Here is an 18,250-nt window from a genome sequence, read left to right on the forward strand (position 1 = left end):
GTTGAGCAGTATAATAATGTTGTATTTAGTACAGAGTAAAGAGGTATTTTATTTGCTTATCTCTAGTTAATGTTATTGACTAGTTCCACATCTGTAAGGTTCCCCTAGGCAAGAGTTGTGCAGCATATTGACACACTTCTTGTCAGCTTTCTCTGAATTGCCCAACTGACCCCAGAGTGTTACATGCAGCCAGTAAATAAAACTACTTGTTTTCTGTAGTTCTAACAATGTGTAAACACAAGAAAAGGCAACCGGAGTTTTATTCAGGCACAGCTAGTAAATTCAACAGCCATTTTATAGCTGGTTAAATCTGTTAACAACGTCTGAAATTACCAACTTCAGGAGCAAGATTCTTATAGGCAGTACCCTGGAAATTTCCAATCTCTTTCTGAGAAGTCACGATGCAGAGTCAAGTTGCAAATAATAATGACGAACTAAGAGCAACACTCAAACTTTGGCTACCACATGCAGTTACAAAGATCTTAAATATCCTTATAATATTTTACTTCACTCTTTTGGCCAGACTGTATCCAAGACCTATCATGCAATATATTCATTGCTTGACACTGATTATTTAAAGGTAAGAACATGAAATACATTGTTATAAAATATTTATTTAAAATATAATTCCATGTGTAAAGATTTCTTCAAAGTGCTCACAACATGGTGTACACGACTGCAAATTCAGTCATCATATTGCTGCATACCCATGTCAATTTACATGTTTCCCAGGAATTTTAATAACTGTGTCATACGTGAGATCCTGCATATGTCCATGAAATATTACCTCTGAGATAAGTTTTTCTGCAATAATACATTGCATATTATTCATATTGGACATTTTACGCATTTTAAGAGCAATGCTCATTCCAAAGTGGTAAAATTCATCGTTTTCCATTAAGGGTGATGACTGCTGCTCGCATGCTACCTTCTGTAGCTCATCATTTTTTGATTCTTGCCACATTCTCTTAGTGCATACCGTAGGTAGCACAGTGCGCAAAGAAAGGGCAGGTGGAGCAGACACTGAAGATACCACACCATTATCTGCAATTCCACGCATAGAAGCAGTGGCCTCCGACTCATTTCCGGCATCCTGTAAAAGAAAGACAATTTCATTACAGTGCTATGAAATGTCAGTACTGACATCTACATAAATTAATCATTTCAAACAATGGAAAATCCAGAATGGAATAACAATAATATGAATCAGGATAGTTTGCTGCTCACTACATAGAGGTGTTGAGTGGTAGACAGGCACATTCAGAAGTAGACTAAGCTATTTGTCAAATGTCAAAATACTCCAGATTAAGAGCGCATGCACACACACACACACACACACACACACACACACACACACACACACACACACACACAACCCCCCCCCCTCTCTCTCTCTCTCTCTCTCTCTCTCTCTCTCTCTCTCTCTCTCTCTCTCTCTCTCTCCCCCCTCCCTCCCCCCCCCCCTCCTCCTCCTGAATTGGGCCTCAGAACCTGCAGATGAAAATGGCCATATGTATGTGAGCTGGTGTGTGTTTCCACATCTGAAGGGTTACTTTGTCCAACAGTTTGTTCTGCTTTTAAATGTACCTTATACCAATCAACACCCCCCCTTAAATTGATCATTTGACATTCATGTATCAAGTGGCAACAGTATTCTTCAACATGTTGACGACCCCATGAAATATGTTAAACTGTCTTCACAGACTGACTACATCATGATAGTTCTGGGAAGCTATTTGACGTTACACTGATGATGATGATGCAGCAGAGAGTAATGAGAAAAATATGTGAAAAGAAGTACATCCTAGCCATTTACTTGCAAGCATATGCCCTGAGTGAGTATTTGGACCAGATACTGTAACTACTGCTCAAATAGCAGCAGAAATGACTGAATGTCTACAGGATGCACTTTTATTCACAACACTGAAGCAGTTAAGTCAAATGGACTCCTTCACCTGCAGCAGCACAAAGCAAAGTAGTGCACACATTGTACAAAAGGAAACAATATAGTGAAATAATACTTACTTTGAACTGCTTAAACTCTTGATAATGCCCCCCCTCTCCCTCAAGAAGTGAGGATGCCTGAAAAGTATTTGTCAATGATTTTTTTGGAGAATGTGGAGAATTTCTGAAATTGCTTGAAAGTACATGATGGCAATAAATGCAGATCACAAGTCCAACAGACAGCAGCACATTGTAATGTAGCTATGACAGCTTTTTGCAAAAGTTAATTCTAATTACAAATTTAGTGTGGTAAATGTTGGAAAAATGGTAGCAATTAATTAGTTAATAATACTCCTTAAAAATTCATCACCAAATTCTTTGTTGAAGCTGACACATTTTCATTGCAAAAGCTTTCTGAAACCATAATGAATGCAGAAATTTACCTATGAGACAAATATAATTAACTTCAATATTCTTGTACATGGAAAATATTAGAGTACCCACTTGGAAATCTAATCCTGAGATTCAGAATTATTTGCTCTGGTTGACCCTTGACCAAATGCCATGCAAAAATCACAGAGCCCAATGGTCTGAGGTGTGGATCTCCTCATGTTTTTGGTACCCACTATCTTGTCAGGAACAAATTTACTGATACCGTGTCTCTCACACAGCTGTCATGTTGCCAGCTGCTACAATATCTGATGGCAGACCAGCCATGTGACACTATTTGACATGACAGACAATCTCTCTCCTCAACAGCAAGGCTAATTGTAATTAAATTGACCACAGAATGGAGATCAGAGACTCAAATTACTGAGTTGCAAGTGAGAACTGGGTACAAGCAGGCGTAACAGCAAAATTGTTAAATATTAACAACTGTGAAGACATTGCTGTTATGCAAGGTTACTGTTTGCACCTAAAAAGTGGGTACACCATCGAAATTTACAAATTCTGAAACTATCAACACTTTTCTATTTGTCACCAGTTACTGTCTTCACACGTACCCCACAAAATTGTAATACTGACTCATTTACAATTTCTGTTGATATCATTGTTGGCACTAATATTCCTCACAGATAGCAGAACTGCTGAGTCATCAATAGGTGCACACAAAAAGAAAGAAAACTTGCCTGCTTTCAGTGTAATCTTTTTACGAGCTAAAGTAAAATACACAGAGAGAACACATTAAAATGCCTTTTCCCCTACATAATACCAGCTAGACAACAGTTCACCCAGCCACCACCATATAGAGGCATAGGCTCATGCACCTCACTCTGTTGCAATGTGTGAAAAGTGTGAATGTTGGAGTAGGATAGTCAAAGAGGGAGTGGAATGTGTAGACTGTGGGTTGGAATTTCACTGAGGTGACTGTATGGGGAACTGAAGGGGAACTCAATGAGGCTCTCCCACAGAAATGTAAGCTTTGCAAAAAAATACAAGAGAATCACTGAGTAGGAAGCAAAGATTTGTGTCCTTCAGGCTGAATTACATCACATGAAATTTGAACTAGATAGGTTGAAGAGGGGAAAAAGATCTTGGTAACTGCATAAAGGTAACAAGCAATGGGCGGAAGGAGAACAGCTCTTCAACTTCATCTACATCTGAGGTAACAGTACCAAATAAATTTGATTGTTACCTGAAGTAAGAGGGGAAGAGCCTCAGCCAGCTGTAAGTCACAATAGGGTGCAGCAGACTTCTAGCAAACAAACCCAATGTAGGGCAGTACCACATATAGTAGGAAGATAGTCTTGCTGCTAGGTAGCTGTAATGAGCTGTATTGGCCAGATGATACAGAACAAATTAGGGACAGGGTAACCTGTCACAAGAATTGTGAAGCCAACTTATAGCCATAGCTAGGTGACAGAGGACATAGGGAATTTGTGGAAAGGTTTTGGCAAAGAGGCTCCCGTGATTATAGCGGGTGGAGCAGGGAACGGCCTGGCTAAGAACAGTATTTACAGCATTAGGAGTGATCTGAACGAAACAGGTGCAGCAACTACATACGCAAAACTGAGTTTTGTGGAGGTGCTGCAGCACCATGACCAGCTCTGGGTAAATACTGCAGTGAGCTGAATGAAAACTGAGTTGAGCAAGCTGCTGCTGACTGAAACAAAATCTCATATCATATCAGTGCAGTGGCAGCTGCTACAATTGGAAAATGGGAATATCCATTAGACCTGGCCTAGACCTGAATAGGAGAGGGAAAGCCAGATTCTCTGAGCTTCTTCCAGATAATATGTGGGGGTGGGGGGGGGGGGGGGGGTACCACCATGCATAACAAGATCCCTCTGGTTACTGCTGTCAGAGGGGCACCTATTTTAGGTTAGAATCAGGATTCAAGCACCTTGTTTTGGAAAAAGTGAAAATAACCGAGCCCCACAAAATGCTTAATAATGCACAGAAAAGTAAGGTTCAATTATCTCATCAAAATATTAGAGGATTGAATAATAAGATAGGATAGCTTCTTGGCTATTTGCAAAATTTAGAGAGTTCTGGAAAGAGAGACATCCTGTGCCTGCCTGAGAACCACATAATCACAGGGTTAGATAAGTTACATATAGAAGATTACACTACTGCAACTTGCGGAGGCATTGCTACATATTTAAAGATAGAACACAAGTCCAAAAACATTTCGTAGTGATCAGCACATTGAGGCACATGGTTGCGAGTTAATACTGAAAAATAGTTCACTTTTAATTGTAACTGTATATGTAACTGTATACAGATCCCCAATGGGAAATTTTGAACTATTTATGAGTAATCTGGATTCATTGCTGTGCTGTCAGATAGCAGCAAGCAGTTATAGTCTGTGGTGACTTCAACGTATGATCTTGGACCTTATTTGGATCCTACAATTTGATCTCGGTAATTAAATTTCCAATACGGGTGTATGAAGACAGTAGAACCCCAACTGATAATGTTTTCTTTTTATGCAGCTCAAAGCAAGAAAATAACTGTTTACCCAATAACAAATGCTCTTTCTGATCATGATGCGTAATTAGTTAGGATAAATAACATAGCAACTTACAGTAAGAATACTCCTCAGTGGAAATCAGAATAATTAATGACTCCAGGACAAATGTTTTAGAAATAGTTTAAGGAGATGACACAGGGTGTAATTTATAAAGAATCAAATGCTAACAAAAAAATTAATCTATTCCACGATAAATTCATATCATTATTTGAAAAAAGCTGTCTGCATATGTGAATCAGAAGGGAAACTAAACAGCCATGTAAAAAACCATGGGTGACTAGAGGTATCTAGGGAAATGAAAAGGGAAATCTATCTTTTGGCAAGAACAAGTAGGGATCTTGCAGTAGTTGCACACTACAAAAACTACTCAAAATTACAAAGAAAAGATATGAAAAACTCAAGGAATATGCACATAATGTCAGAAATCAGTACTCCCAACAATCTTAAGGCTATAAGGAATGTAGTGAAACAAGAGACAGGATAACCAGCCATAGAACAAGATAACATCGCTATTAAACTGAGCGGGAAGACTATAAATGATGAATCACAGGTAGCAAATGCATTTATTAATCATTTCTTAAATATAGTAGAAAGCACAGGGACATACAGTTCAAGAGCAAAATCGCAGCAGTATGTTGAACATGTAACTTTAATAAAATTCATATGAATGTATCACCAACTTCTCCTTCTGAAATTATGAAAATTACACATTCTCTCAAAAATAAAAGCTCATCTGGTTTTGACAGTGTTACTAAAAATTTGTTCCCATGTAATAAGCCTAATCTTATCTTAAATATGTAATGCATCGCGTTTTTCCAGGGAGACTGACATATGCCATTGTTAAACACCTCTTTAAGAAAGGTGATAAGAGAGGTGTCAATAATTACCAACCTGATTCATTGCTGACATCATTCTCCAAAATTTTTGATTGGACAATGTAATCTAGACTAGTGCTTCACCTTAGTAGCAGTAGTATCATTACCATCTAAACAAAAGAATGCAGAAAGTTGTACTTAGTAACTCAAGAATACATTCTAGGGACATAATTCTGACTTAGGCGAGATCACGTGTAGGGTTACCAGTGTTTCAATCTTAGGTCCACTACTGTTCCTTATATATGTAAATGCTCTTCCACCTAACATACAAGCAGAATTAGTTCTTTTTGCAGATGACACTAGTATTGCAATCAACACAAGCATACACACAAAGTTCTTCAAAGTATCATGGACTGGTTTTCTGCAAATGGTCACACATTCAATTTTAAAAAGACACAACATATTCAGTTCAGCACATCTAGAGATACTACAACAATGATACGTATAACACCTGGTGAAGAAATAGTAAATAGGGTGGTACCTTCAAAATTCAATTTTTAAGGACCCATATGGAAGAGAATTTAAATTAGAAGAAACACATTTTGGAGCTCCTAAAACAATTCTGTTCAGCCACATTTGTGCTCAAAACCAGGAGTGCGGTGGGGGAGAGGGGGAGGGGGAGAGAGAGAGAGAGAGAGAGAGAGAGAGAGAGAGAGAGAGAGAGAGAGAGAGAGAGAGAGAGAGAGACCAACTTAGAAATGTTCAGAATGTAACCGTATGTACAAATTAATTTGCAATCTAAATGCAAAAGACTCATTCCATACCATTACAAACTATTGTGCAAAATGACCCATGGAACATGTAGCTAACTAATCACTATGTGTGTGGGTCTACAAAAGCTAGCAAGTTTTCTTTCTTTTTATATGTGCCTTTTTTTCAGTGAGTGGTCTCCTCCAATCCAAAAATATTTACATTATACCAGAACTTTCCTACAACATTACTGATGGAGATGAGGGGGATGGATTCGAGACAATGTAGCACGGAGGAGGAGTCTGATTCCCACAGATTCCAGCTTTTGTGGTGTTCTTTAAATCTGGTGCACATTGATCTACAATTTTTCTTATATACTATGAATCCAACTCTTTGCAACTGATCTTACAGGTTTCACTTTTGGTCATTGTGGACTGAGTTTGTTAGTAGAAACTTGCCTACTGTCTATATGGTACAGGTGGTCACTGACTAGTACAACATATTTCTCTGGCACTTGTTTTAGCTCTAGTTTCTTAGTTTTTTTGGTACGAATATTGTTAAAATGAGGGCTCATAACACTCATCTATAGTTGTTGTTTTGATGTTGTGTAGTCCTGCTAAATATCAAGAGTGGACACTGGAAGTGACATCAAGCAGTGATCATGAAATGGTAAGCTGTGTGTTTGTGGGAGGCATGGTGCATTGAGGTAGTTAGAATGTAGGAGCTTGTTTATGTGTCTTTCCAGTATATTTCACATTGGTGACTTCCTTTGTTGATGCTAATATTAATGTCTACAAAGCTGATGGATGTGCTTTCTATTTCCACACTGAACTCTACATGCTCTTTACATTCTTATTTTTCATAAAGGTTTGGAACTGCCTGGTTGTTCTTTCTGTACATATAAAGCACACTGGGGCAGTTTGTTCTTAAGGCCCAACCAGAAATTTTATGATATGACTTTATTCGGTGCATGTTTTCCATTTTGTATCATGTGAGTTTCACATGACTTGATACAGTATGAGTAACTGAGATCAGAGGTAATCAGGCCCAGTTTCCCCTGCTCCTTTGCAGAGAAATTATGTAACTCTGAGCTGATGACAGCAGGGCTAAGCCTCACCACTACCCTTTTCTCACCGCTCCCCTCAGCGTACCCTTCTACAATCCACAGTGCCGACCATTTTTTCCTTTCCCCAATCCATTCATCCAGTGCCAGGGTGCCCATGTCAGGTAGCCCTTACTCTCTCCACACCACCAGCCCGCAAAGCTGCAGTCACAGTGATGTGACCAAGCTGTCCCCCTTTCCCCACTTCACCCCTCACCATAACATAGCTTTAGGGCCAGCTCAGGCAGGTCTATTGGAGGGAGCAGTTCAGACACACCCCTCCTCCTTTCCCTCCACCACAGTGTCCGTCTCCCACCTTTGTCCTCCTGTCTACACAATGTTTGGGGCCAGGCAGCTAGGGCCTGTAGCCAGAGCTGTACTGAAGTGATCCTGCACTTCTGGCAGAAATGCCAAATCTGTCTTTTAAACCATGACATATTGCGATCTTCTAAAAATGCTTTTACATTGTATTAATTCAAAATCGTACCTAAATTTGACTCAAATTACATGAGAACAGACTTCACTAAAATAGAATTTCACTCATAGTTGAGTAGTTACAATGATTTTTATAAGTACAGCAATGAAGAAACTTTTAATTCTGTAGTCATTTTGACTGAGCTTGATGTAAAAGGCTACAAATTTTTTAAAAGTTTAAAATTTCACCATTCATCTACAAATTACCAAGATTTACATTATCTGAACTATAATGATTTGAAACTAATAAGATTGATGTCCAAAATTATTTTTTAACAATTTTTATTGATGTTCAACCATTAATTGACCATGAATATTGTGTGTCATGCTCCTGTCTTTTTTGTCTGTATCAGCAGAAGTCTTCTTAATGACTCTGAGCTGCTGGTGTTATGTCTCTGGCCACTGCCAATGTTACAAATCTAAAAATAACACTACTATTCATAGCATTATGTTGTTGTTGTTGTCTTCAAGTCCTGAGACTGGTTTGATGCAGCTCTCCATGCTACTCTATCCTGTGCAAGCTTCCTCATCTCCCAGTACCTACTGCAACCTACATCCTTCTGAATCTGCTTAGTGTATTCATCTCTTGGTCTCCCTCTATGATTTTTACCCTCCACGCTGCCCTCCAATGCTAAATTTGTGATCCCTTGATGCCTCAAAACATGTCCTACCAACCGATCCCTTCTTCTAGTCAAGTTGTGCCACAAACTTCTCTTCTCCCCAATCCTATTCAATACCTCCTCATTAGTTACGTGATCTACCCACCTTATCTTCAGCATTCTTCTGTAGCACCATATTTCGAAAGCTTCTATTCTCTTCTTGTCCAAACTAGTTATCGTCCATGTTTCACTTCCATACATGGCTACACTCCATACAAATACTTTCAGAAACGACTTCCTTACACTTAAATCTATACTCGAAGTTAACAAATTTCTCTTCTTCAGAAACGATTTCCTTGCCATTGCCAGTCTACATTTTATATCCTCTATATCCTAGCATTATAGTAACCATAAAATAGTGTTCACACAGACACTTTAGGTTGGAAGAGACATTTTGTGAAAACATTAGCTTCATGAAAGCTATTTCATGTAATGGATGACTCACAGTGTTTGTGCACACTTTAGTTTTGACATTTTGTCAGTAACTGGACACCACTACTTTGCTAGGAATGAAAGTTTTTACACATGAATTATTATTAGTAGTTTAGTAAATGTTAGTCTACTTGAAATCAGTATAAAAGGATAAAGATAAGCATGTTTGGATTTGTGACAAGGTAAAGAGAAGACATCAGAGCTTGTCTTCGGGACGACACCAGAGCTTCTTGAAGCATCTAAGTATGATGTTAGAACAGTTCAAATTTCAGAGTAGCAGGGAGATCTGCATCAAACTAGTCTCTGGACTGAAGACCAGAACAACAACAAGTTAAATATGCAATAAGAGAGAACATATTGCAATATGTGAACCATTATTGTCAGAACAAACTATAAATCATATTGAGTTTTTGGCAAATGTAGATTCTTACTTGTCTCTACTGCATCTGTATTGAGTACCAAAATTCGCAATAGCCAAGTTTGAGCCAGATTTTTTTAATGATGTCTGTAGGTAATGAATTCTACTTTTCAGGTGTTGATTTTTCATTTGAATATGATACTGAATCAAAAGAAAAGATATAAGAGTAAATAAATCTGGTATGTAATCACTTGTGACAGTCCCACCAACAGACCCTTGAACATGAAAGAGTACCGACGCACAAGTTTCTTTTCTCTGTCCTTCGGAATGAAAGCTTTTTGCTTCACAGTCATTTTTTATTTTTGCCATTAGCTATACACAGTGTATTTTTCACATGGCTTGTACATTTGCACAGATGTGCTCTCAGCAAAGTGGGCTAATTTTCTAGTCTCTTTTATCTTACAAATTCTAAAAGAGAGCTGTATCACTGGAACACTGCTCTTCCCCTCACTCTTCTTTATTGTACTGATCACCAATCACTGATTAACTGGACTTGTTCAGTCTCAATAATTTCATTTGTATAAACCACTGTGGATGATTGTGCTAAAACCTGAAATGATACAACGAGACCACTTGTGTTACCCATCATTTTAGGGAAAATTATGTGTTACAGCCTCTGTCCTTCTAAATGATGAAATATGATCATGATATTTAATATTTTTTAAATTAATAGTCAAGTTTTGTTTCCTTAACATGAGAAGACAAGTTTAACATCACCACGTGTTATGGGCCACCTGTTCTTTAATGTCGCAGCCATGGAAGAATGGTGCTCATAACAATAGTGACATCGTAAAAGCAAACAAACGTAGTTTTTAAACTGTCATCCTGACATTCATTCTATCATGTTTGATCTGTCAAAATGTATTCACATTCTACAGTATCATGAGACAAGACATCTGCATTGACTGTAGTTGACATATTCATCTCTTGGGAGTCAGCAACTCTATTGATATTTAAGATAATTCTCATTTATTGTTCATCTCAGTTGCACACTTAATTAGATTCCATGTTTTGATAACTAAGGATCATCTGCAGATGTAAGTTATTGCATCAGCAACCCATCTCGTCAACTCAGATATGTGGTTCTGAGAAGACAAGGTAAGTTGTTGACACAATTACTTTGATCTGAAGATGATGCTGGGTGATTGAATATGGTTGTGTTATACATATCTGATGGGAGTTATCTGTCAATGTATGAAGAACCTGGTATTAAAAGAAGAAACTTTTTTGGTCAGCACGTAGATCTGGAAAAAAAGGGGGGGAGGGGGGAAGGTAAAAGGAACATATCACAGTTATTCGTAACTATTTATCAAGTCCGAATCATAATTAATTCATGATGTACGTGATCGCAGAAACCGTATTACATACCATTTATTGATCAACTAAATAGACAGATACACTCCACACTGCAAATTTAAGTGGTTTAACAGTTCTGTCTCATTAATGAAGCACCATGCATGGATAAATAATCCATTCTTTGTTAAAGATGTTGCAGACTGATAAAGCATGTAAGAGAATAATGAAGAACTACCAGGATCCCATACAAATTTATGGGAAGCATGTGCTTCAGAATTCCACAATTACATGGGCATACTAGGCAGTATCAGAGAGCAATTAACTATTTTGCATACATCGTGATGCAAAGTAGGAAGGTCCTATAAAATCAGACACCAAGTTCAAAACTTGGCCTGCCAGAAGATATACTTTTACATGGTGATGACAATTCCTTTACCTTCCTATTTGATTAAGTTTTTCAAAGCACTGCCTATCGTGCTGCAAAGAAAGAGTATTCGACTATAGAGAGCACATCATGATGAGAAAAAGGTATTCAGAATGGTAGTTTCTAAGTTTTGCTTGTATAAGAAGCCAATACAACCATGCTCACAAATAGCTAAAATAGCTGTTACAACTGTGTGTGCAATTCATAATACATGCAGCCATAATTTACTGATCTGGAGCGTGTCAACGAGAGATTACCTGCCAAGAACATGAAGCATAGATCCAAAGGTACTGACTGTTGTAAAATACATAATTTAGTAACAATTATTTGATAACACATTTGTTTAGGCACATAACAACTATGTGTGTAAACCTCACACTTAATTTCAGTCAGTGGAAATAAGAAAGATAGACCATAAAATTATAATACACCATTTCCCCAGAAACAATGTGTGCACACACATCCATGTCACTCTGTGTGAAATCTATTGTTAATTCTGAACTGTCTGATAAAAAAGAGAAATGAAACAATGAAAGATCTACAATAGTATAGCAGAAAAATGTGGTTAGCTGATTAATGGACTAAAAATGGCACACTGGAGACATCCTACATAATAAAAGCTCATGCTGGACTCAAAGACACTAGACAAAATCTTAAATGTTATAACACAATCATTTCAATTTACAACTGCCCTCCTGTCATAATATGAAATGCACTCCATTACAGTATGATATACCATAATAAAATGAGTATTGTATGCCACAGGCACTACCAAGAGGTGGGCCCTCTTGTGGGAGTAAAATGCATAGATAATGGTGCTATGTCCAAAATGGAGATCGTTGAGGAGTAGTTCATTCTTTCTTTGTGACCAGGAGAAGGAATGTCACAGATGGATAGTTTATTTCATGATCCATAGCAAGGTGTCTTTCACCTCCAGCCACTCCTCATTGACACAAGGCCTTCATGTCCAACAGCTAGTTCACAACTTGTAGGAAATGGCACATATTTCAAATGTATCATCCCTATACGCCTCTTAAGCTGTTGTGTGAGCTTGCTCATGTCTCTAAGTTCATTCTCCTAAGTGGCAATGGAAATTCCTATGTAAATACTAGCTACATGGTAATGATCTTTTGGGCTTTTTGTGCCGAAACTTTGTTAAATTGACATAAAAAGGACGACACATGGTATGGGAAGCACGCTAGTACCGCGCGTAATCACTGCTGATAAATGCTAGATTCATGGAAATCTGACAAGGAAATGTGGCAAGGACTGGTAAGCATTGACAAGCCTTCACCAGCAGTCACACTCCTTTGGCAGTATTCGATGCTACTGGGTCGCCGCTTAGTTACGTGGCGTACTTAGTATCTCTAGTAAACTACGTCTTACACTCACAGTGTGTCATGAAAACCGCGTTACGCGGTCGGGATTCTTTCCTATACCGAAAATTCCTTCATCACAATTCCTTACCCATCGCGGGCGCTACCTAAAGCCTCACTTCCAGATGGAAGTGACGTAATTTTATATGGGTCTATAGGATCATTACTGAACACGTACAATTAAGTATTCGTTATCACGTAAACATTTCACCTCGTAAGGATGCTGCGAAAGGCCTCTGCCAAGTTGAGCGCACCGAGCGATAAGTTAATTTGGTATGCGCATTCCATGGATTCTGTACATGCGAGTAATTCGCGTTTCACTCTCTCCGTGGCATTATTCGATATAAAACGACTTACGTATTTTATTTTAAACAAAGCGTACCGATATTTTTAGATAACTGAGTGTTAAAATGTCATTTCTACTACCGATTGTGTATTACCTTTAGATACCACTTAAAAAGTATCTTTAAGATCGTAACCCAGTTTGCTACGATAAAGTATGAGCATGCGAGGCAGAATTTTACATACTGCTTTCCGAACAAATTAAACTCGACAAATAGCTGTTTGATCATTCCTGACCAAAATAATTACACACAGTAAACTGTCGGTATGTGCGTGGTGCTTCATTGCAATTTATAAATCTGTATCACCTACCTCTGCATCTGCTTCACTATCTTCGAAATTACTAATGTCATCTTGTGCCAACTCGACTTCTTCCAGTGTTGACTGGATGGACCGTGGGGAACCTTGCAGAACTGTCGGTAACAATATGTCATAGTACCACAAAGTTGGCTTGTGTACGTCAGCTGTTCCGGTAGCACACATTTTGCTTTCAGTTACTTTTCTGTGTTCCTTACGAAATGTTGTACGAAACGAATTTATCTTTCTTTGTACGAAAGCTCTGTCTGCTGTCGGTTCGAATTCGCGACACATATTTGCCAATATAGCATAGCACTGGTTTTTCTTGACTCTGTTGTTGTAGTCTGGGGACCTAACTTTCCACAAACAAGGCATGGACATATAAGCAATCAAAAAATCTTTCCAAAGCTGCCTACTCATAATAGAAAGTGAATTAAATTACGTGAAAAAACAAGATCAGGACTGTGAAGTCATCAGCCATGAGTAGCCTGAGCTTACGCGGACGACACGCAGTGCGCATGCGCGACAGGAAACTGCCAAGCTTGAAATGAAAACATACAAGCTGATCGCAAGCCTCACGGTGTAGAGTACAGGTGTTATGGCGGCCGCGCCTCAAGGAACCTTGCGTTAAGCACTTCGGCAGCTTCGCCTTAACATCATCTCATGCTTAATCACTTAATGTCCAGGAAGCCTGCTCGAGGCTTGCTGGGAATTTGATCACGCCTGTAAATCCACAAGGGAATCGGCTAAAATTTTGATGGATGGGCCCCTTAACCTATTTAACTGTTCGTCATCCATTCCAACATGGAACATTTGTTGGAGCCAATGAATACGGCACTAACCCTGTCAGACAGTTCCTCTATTTTTCTGTCTATTTTGTTTATCTATGAATCACATATTGATTTGCAGTGTCTGTGTCATTACCTTGAACTTGTAGATTGTTTTGACAGGATGCGATTAAATTTCGTATTCAATCTTATTTTCTTGTACACTGCTGCTTCGCGAAAAGCTTGCACCGAATTAACATAATTTACTAGTTCTTTTAAATTCGTTCGTATCTTCGGTTTTACTATTGCGTATTTTTAAAATGTCTGTTCATCTGGAACGTCGAATTTCCAGCACGAACATCGATTTGCACAGTTCAAAACTGTGACGTATTTACTTTATATAATTCGGTTTTTTACACTTTTTGCTGCCGCCGCACGTTTGGCCTCTGTATTGTTGGTCTGTTTTCCATATATATTAAGCTGCAGATTTTCCTCGACACACACACACACACACACACACACACAGAGAGAGAGAGAGAGAGAGAGAGAGGAATTTGGGGGGGGGGGGGGGAGGAGAGGGGATAGTGAGGGAGATGACGTTACTATCACAGGATACGTAAGTATTAGTTACGAGTACCACATGGATTTCTCAATTTGTGACAATACACCAATACTATTTGAAGAAAACTGTCCCCGGAGAAAAAACTGTAATTCATCAACATAAAAACTTATATTCCCAACACTTTCATAAGATCCTGGACACGAAAAGAAAATGTTAATAATGAATAACGTATTATTTCATCAGTCTTTGGTTACAATAGTAGGTACAAGAAGAATATATGAATAGATACACTACTAGGAAAGAGTTTTATTAAAACAGTACAAATGTCTAATGTCCTGAATAGGCAAGATGTGACCTGCTTCTTTACACTGTCATCAGAATACATTTCAATAAATACAGCTTTGGTCCAAATATGGTTGTGGGCAAGATAGCACATTATTACAAAAAGTAAGATTCTTTTTATCATAGAATTTCTTTTTAAATTAGGTCACTTTTGCTCTTCAGGTGTCATAAAAGGTCCATATTATTCTGATAGTTCACACTTGCCTCTATTTGTCAACATGCAAATTTCACTGGGTGGCCACACTTTACAAACTGCACGGCCTCTAATGAGTCCATAAGGAACAGGTCCATAGTTCCTGGAGTCGGTGGAATTATTACGGTTGTCTCCTTCTAACCATACATGGCCTGGTGGAACCTACAGCAAAGGAAATACATCTTCATAATGAGCTTGCTAGAAAAATATCTTCAACAATAATACCAAATTTAGTACTGTTCAAAAATTACTTTGGCTGCAACAAATACATGTGTAAACCAAACACAAAATTGTCTGATATTTGATAAGTTTCTCTCTTCTTGTAACACTGGAAGAGATGTTTTAAAAGGAGGTGAAGAATGGGTGATGGGTGACATGTGAATAGCAAACCAGTTCTCTTTTTTCTCTTAGAGGGGGGGGGGAGGGGGAGGGGGGGGGGAGGGAGAGAGAGAGAGAGAGAGAGAGAGAGAGAGAGAGAGAGAGAGAGAGAGGGGGGGGGGGGGGAGAGAGAGAGAGAGAGAGAGAGAGAGAGAGAGAGAGAGAGAGAGAGAGAGAAAATCAGCCTTAGCCTTTTCTAAATGTATCATCCTGGTATTCACATGACAAGAATGCAGAAAATTTAAATTGGTAAGAGCAAAAAGGTATCTGAACTGCACTACTTTTGAAGAAAGGACAAAAGACTAGAGTTTCACATCCCCTTGGTCACAAGATTACCAGATGCAGAGTAAAATCTGGACTAGGGCAAAAATATGGATATTGGTTGTGCCCTTTTCAAAATGACTATCCTGACAATTGCTCTAATTGATTTTGGAAAATTGCAGAATCAGTCAGGATGGCCAGGTGGAGATTTGGATGCCACTCTTCAAAATGAGAGTCCAGTATTCTATTTGCTCTATTAGCTCACCACCTTGCTCCTCTAGAACATCAGTCCTCTGTCCCAAGCACTGGGCCGCCTGGATGGGTGTATCGTGGAAGAGGTTGTCTTTACTCATATCACTAGTTTTATTTCACGATGTGATGGAACAAGCTGGGATAATTTTACTTCCCTTCTTGTTTTGCCATCTGCCTACTTAATTTTTATTTTAACTAATTGCCATTAACATACATTAATATAATCGGCATTTCCATAAAAGAGAAAGGTTGGCCCTCAGTTTTATAGGATTTTACACCATGTCTTATTTTTTGCTTAGTTTTATGTATGTAATTGATTTTCTAATTTATTTTGACTATTCCTTGATAGTATCTTTTGTTATAGGGCGAAATCAGTAATTGTTTCTTAACTTAAATTCTATTGTTGACATATAAACAAATATAAATTCAGCACTAATTATAAACGTTGGGAAGACGAGATGCTAGTAATCTTAAAAGTTATCTATTTGGCTCTATTCGAAAACATGTTAGCAAAACTAGCTGTAATTAACAGCTTTGTCAAAAGTATTGTTTGCATAACTATATTTGTTAATTTCATGATTTAAACAAAAAATTCGGCCTAAGTCTTGTAGTAGAAGAAACTGTTAAAAAGACGCAATTTTTTGATGTATTAATGAGTTAGGTTTTAATTGTAATTTCTGTAAATTTAACTTTGAACAATGTGTAGTTTCAGCACCTATTATTGTGAGGATATATATAAGGGCCCGGGTTTCGATCACGACTCAGTCAGTCCACGGCCGAGTTTCAGACGAGGAACCTGTGTTGGTTAGAACGACAACAATGCATCAACTTAAAAGTGAAATAAGGGTTACACCAATAGGATTTGTGTTAAAGCAATGACAGTGTCTGTTCAATTTAATCGAAAGACTGAACTGTTTGGTTAGGCTTTTACTGATCACAGATGTACAACAGTAAACTACTGTAGCAACTAAATACCTAGATATTACAATTATGAACAACTTAAATTGGAAAGAACACATAGAAAATGTTGTGGGGAAAGCTAACCAAAGGCTGCGTTTTATTGGCAGGACACTTAGAAAATGTAACAGACCTACTAAGGAGACTGCCTACACTACACTTGGGTAATGACAGTGGCACGTAAAGTGCCCTCCGCCACACCGTTGGGTGGCTTGTGGAGTGTATATGTAGATGTAGATCCTAATCCATCCCTATGTCACTCCCACCCCCAATCCCCTGCCACTGGGATCATAACCTTGTGGAAGACCCAGATGCAAGACCTTCCCAATCTACCCACCCAGCACTTCATATTCCACTTTTGCCACAGGCTTATACTATCCCATCAGAAGCCGGGCATGTTATATCCCAGCTCTGCTGCAACCACTGCACAGCGTTTTACATTGGTATGACAACCAATCAGCTGTCAACGAGAATGAATGGCCACTACCAAACTGTTGCCAGAAACATGCATGATTTCAATGGTTGCTTCACAACCCATGCCATCTGGATCCTCCCCACCACCACCAGCTTTTCTGAGCTATGCAGATGGGGGATTTTAAATTTTTCATGTCCTTCTCCTTTAAAATTAATTTATGGTATAACTCAGTCTAATGCATTATTTTTAGCAAAAGAAAGTTTTCAGTTGTTTTCATAGGTTCAGAATTGCACTCTATAACTTTGCTGGTGCAACCAAGAACACATGGAAAACTTGGGTCATTAGTGAGCATGGAATATTTTTATTGATTATATTTGTGTTCTAACACCTATTTAAAAAATATATATATATATAGTAAAATTTTTAATTGTTCATATTTACCTGGTAGGTATTTTCCATTTATTTGCATAGTTCTAAGATAAACTAACACACGATGGCATTCTAGCCTACACTCAACGTAGACACAGAGTCTCTAGCACATGTGGTATGTTTCTGCTATGTAATGAACATTACTAGGAAATAATGTATGTTCTTCAAGATTGTAAAAGTCATTTTAACCAAATGCAATTTTCCATTTCTGGTACTTTCACAGATCCACAGATGGTTGTTTATCAACTGAAACTAGTAATCAATTGTAACATACTACGTTATTGTAATCAACACAATTAAAAGATTATACACGTAATTTTTTTAATAAAAATTTAGAGATACATATCACTTATCTCCCTCATATGATGTCAGTTCTTACTAACCTCAAAAT

General features: G+C 38.2%; 1 protein-coding gene across 6 annotated transcripts in view; it reads right to left on the minus strand.

The window, feature by feature from the left end:
* Positions 1 to 241: 241 nt before the first annotated feature.
* LOC126412400 (mitochondrial inner membrane protease subunit 1-like) overlaps positions 242 to 18,250 on the minus strand; it is a 62,463-nt gene continuing 44,454 nt past the window's right edge. Inside the window, exons 1-3 of one of the 6 annotated variants that reach the window (XM_050081979.1) lie at positions 13,319 to 13,851; positions 2,026 to 2,082; positions 242 to 1,093 (exon numbers count right to left, since the gene is read on the minus strand). In XM_050081979.1, coding sequence (XP_049937936.1) covers positions 713 to 1,093; positions 2,026 to 2,082; positions 13,319 to 13,723 — 843 coding nt within the window. In that variant the 5' untranslated portion in view covers positions 13,724 to 13,851 and the 3' untranslated portion in view covers positions 242 to 712. Of the gene's footprint in view, positions 1,094 to 2,025; positions 2,083 to 13,318; positions 13,852 to 14,781; positions 15,330 to 18,250 lie in introns of those variants that run through there. The other 5 variants (XM_050081981.1, XM_050081983.1, XM_050081980.1 and 2 more) reach the window with 5 other exon arrangements.

This window comes from Schistocerca serialis, chromosome 7, assembly GCF_023864345.2.
Source record: "Schistocerca serialis cubense isolate TAMUIC-IGC-003099 chromosome 7, iqSchSeri2.2, whole genome shotgun sequence".
NCBI classification, from domain to species: Eukaryota; Metazoa; Arthropoda; class Insecta; order Orthoptera; family Acrididae; genus Schistocerca; species Schistocerca serialis.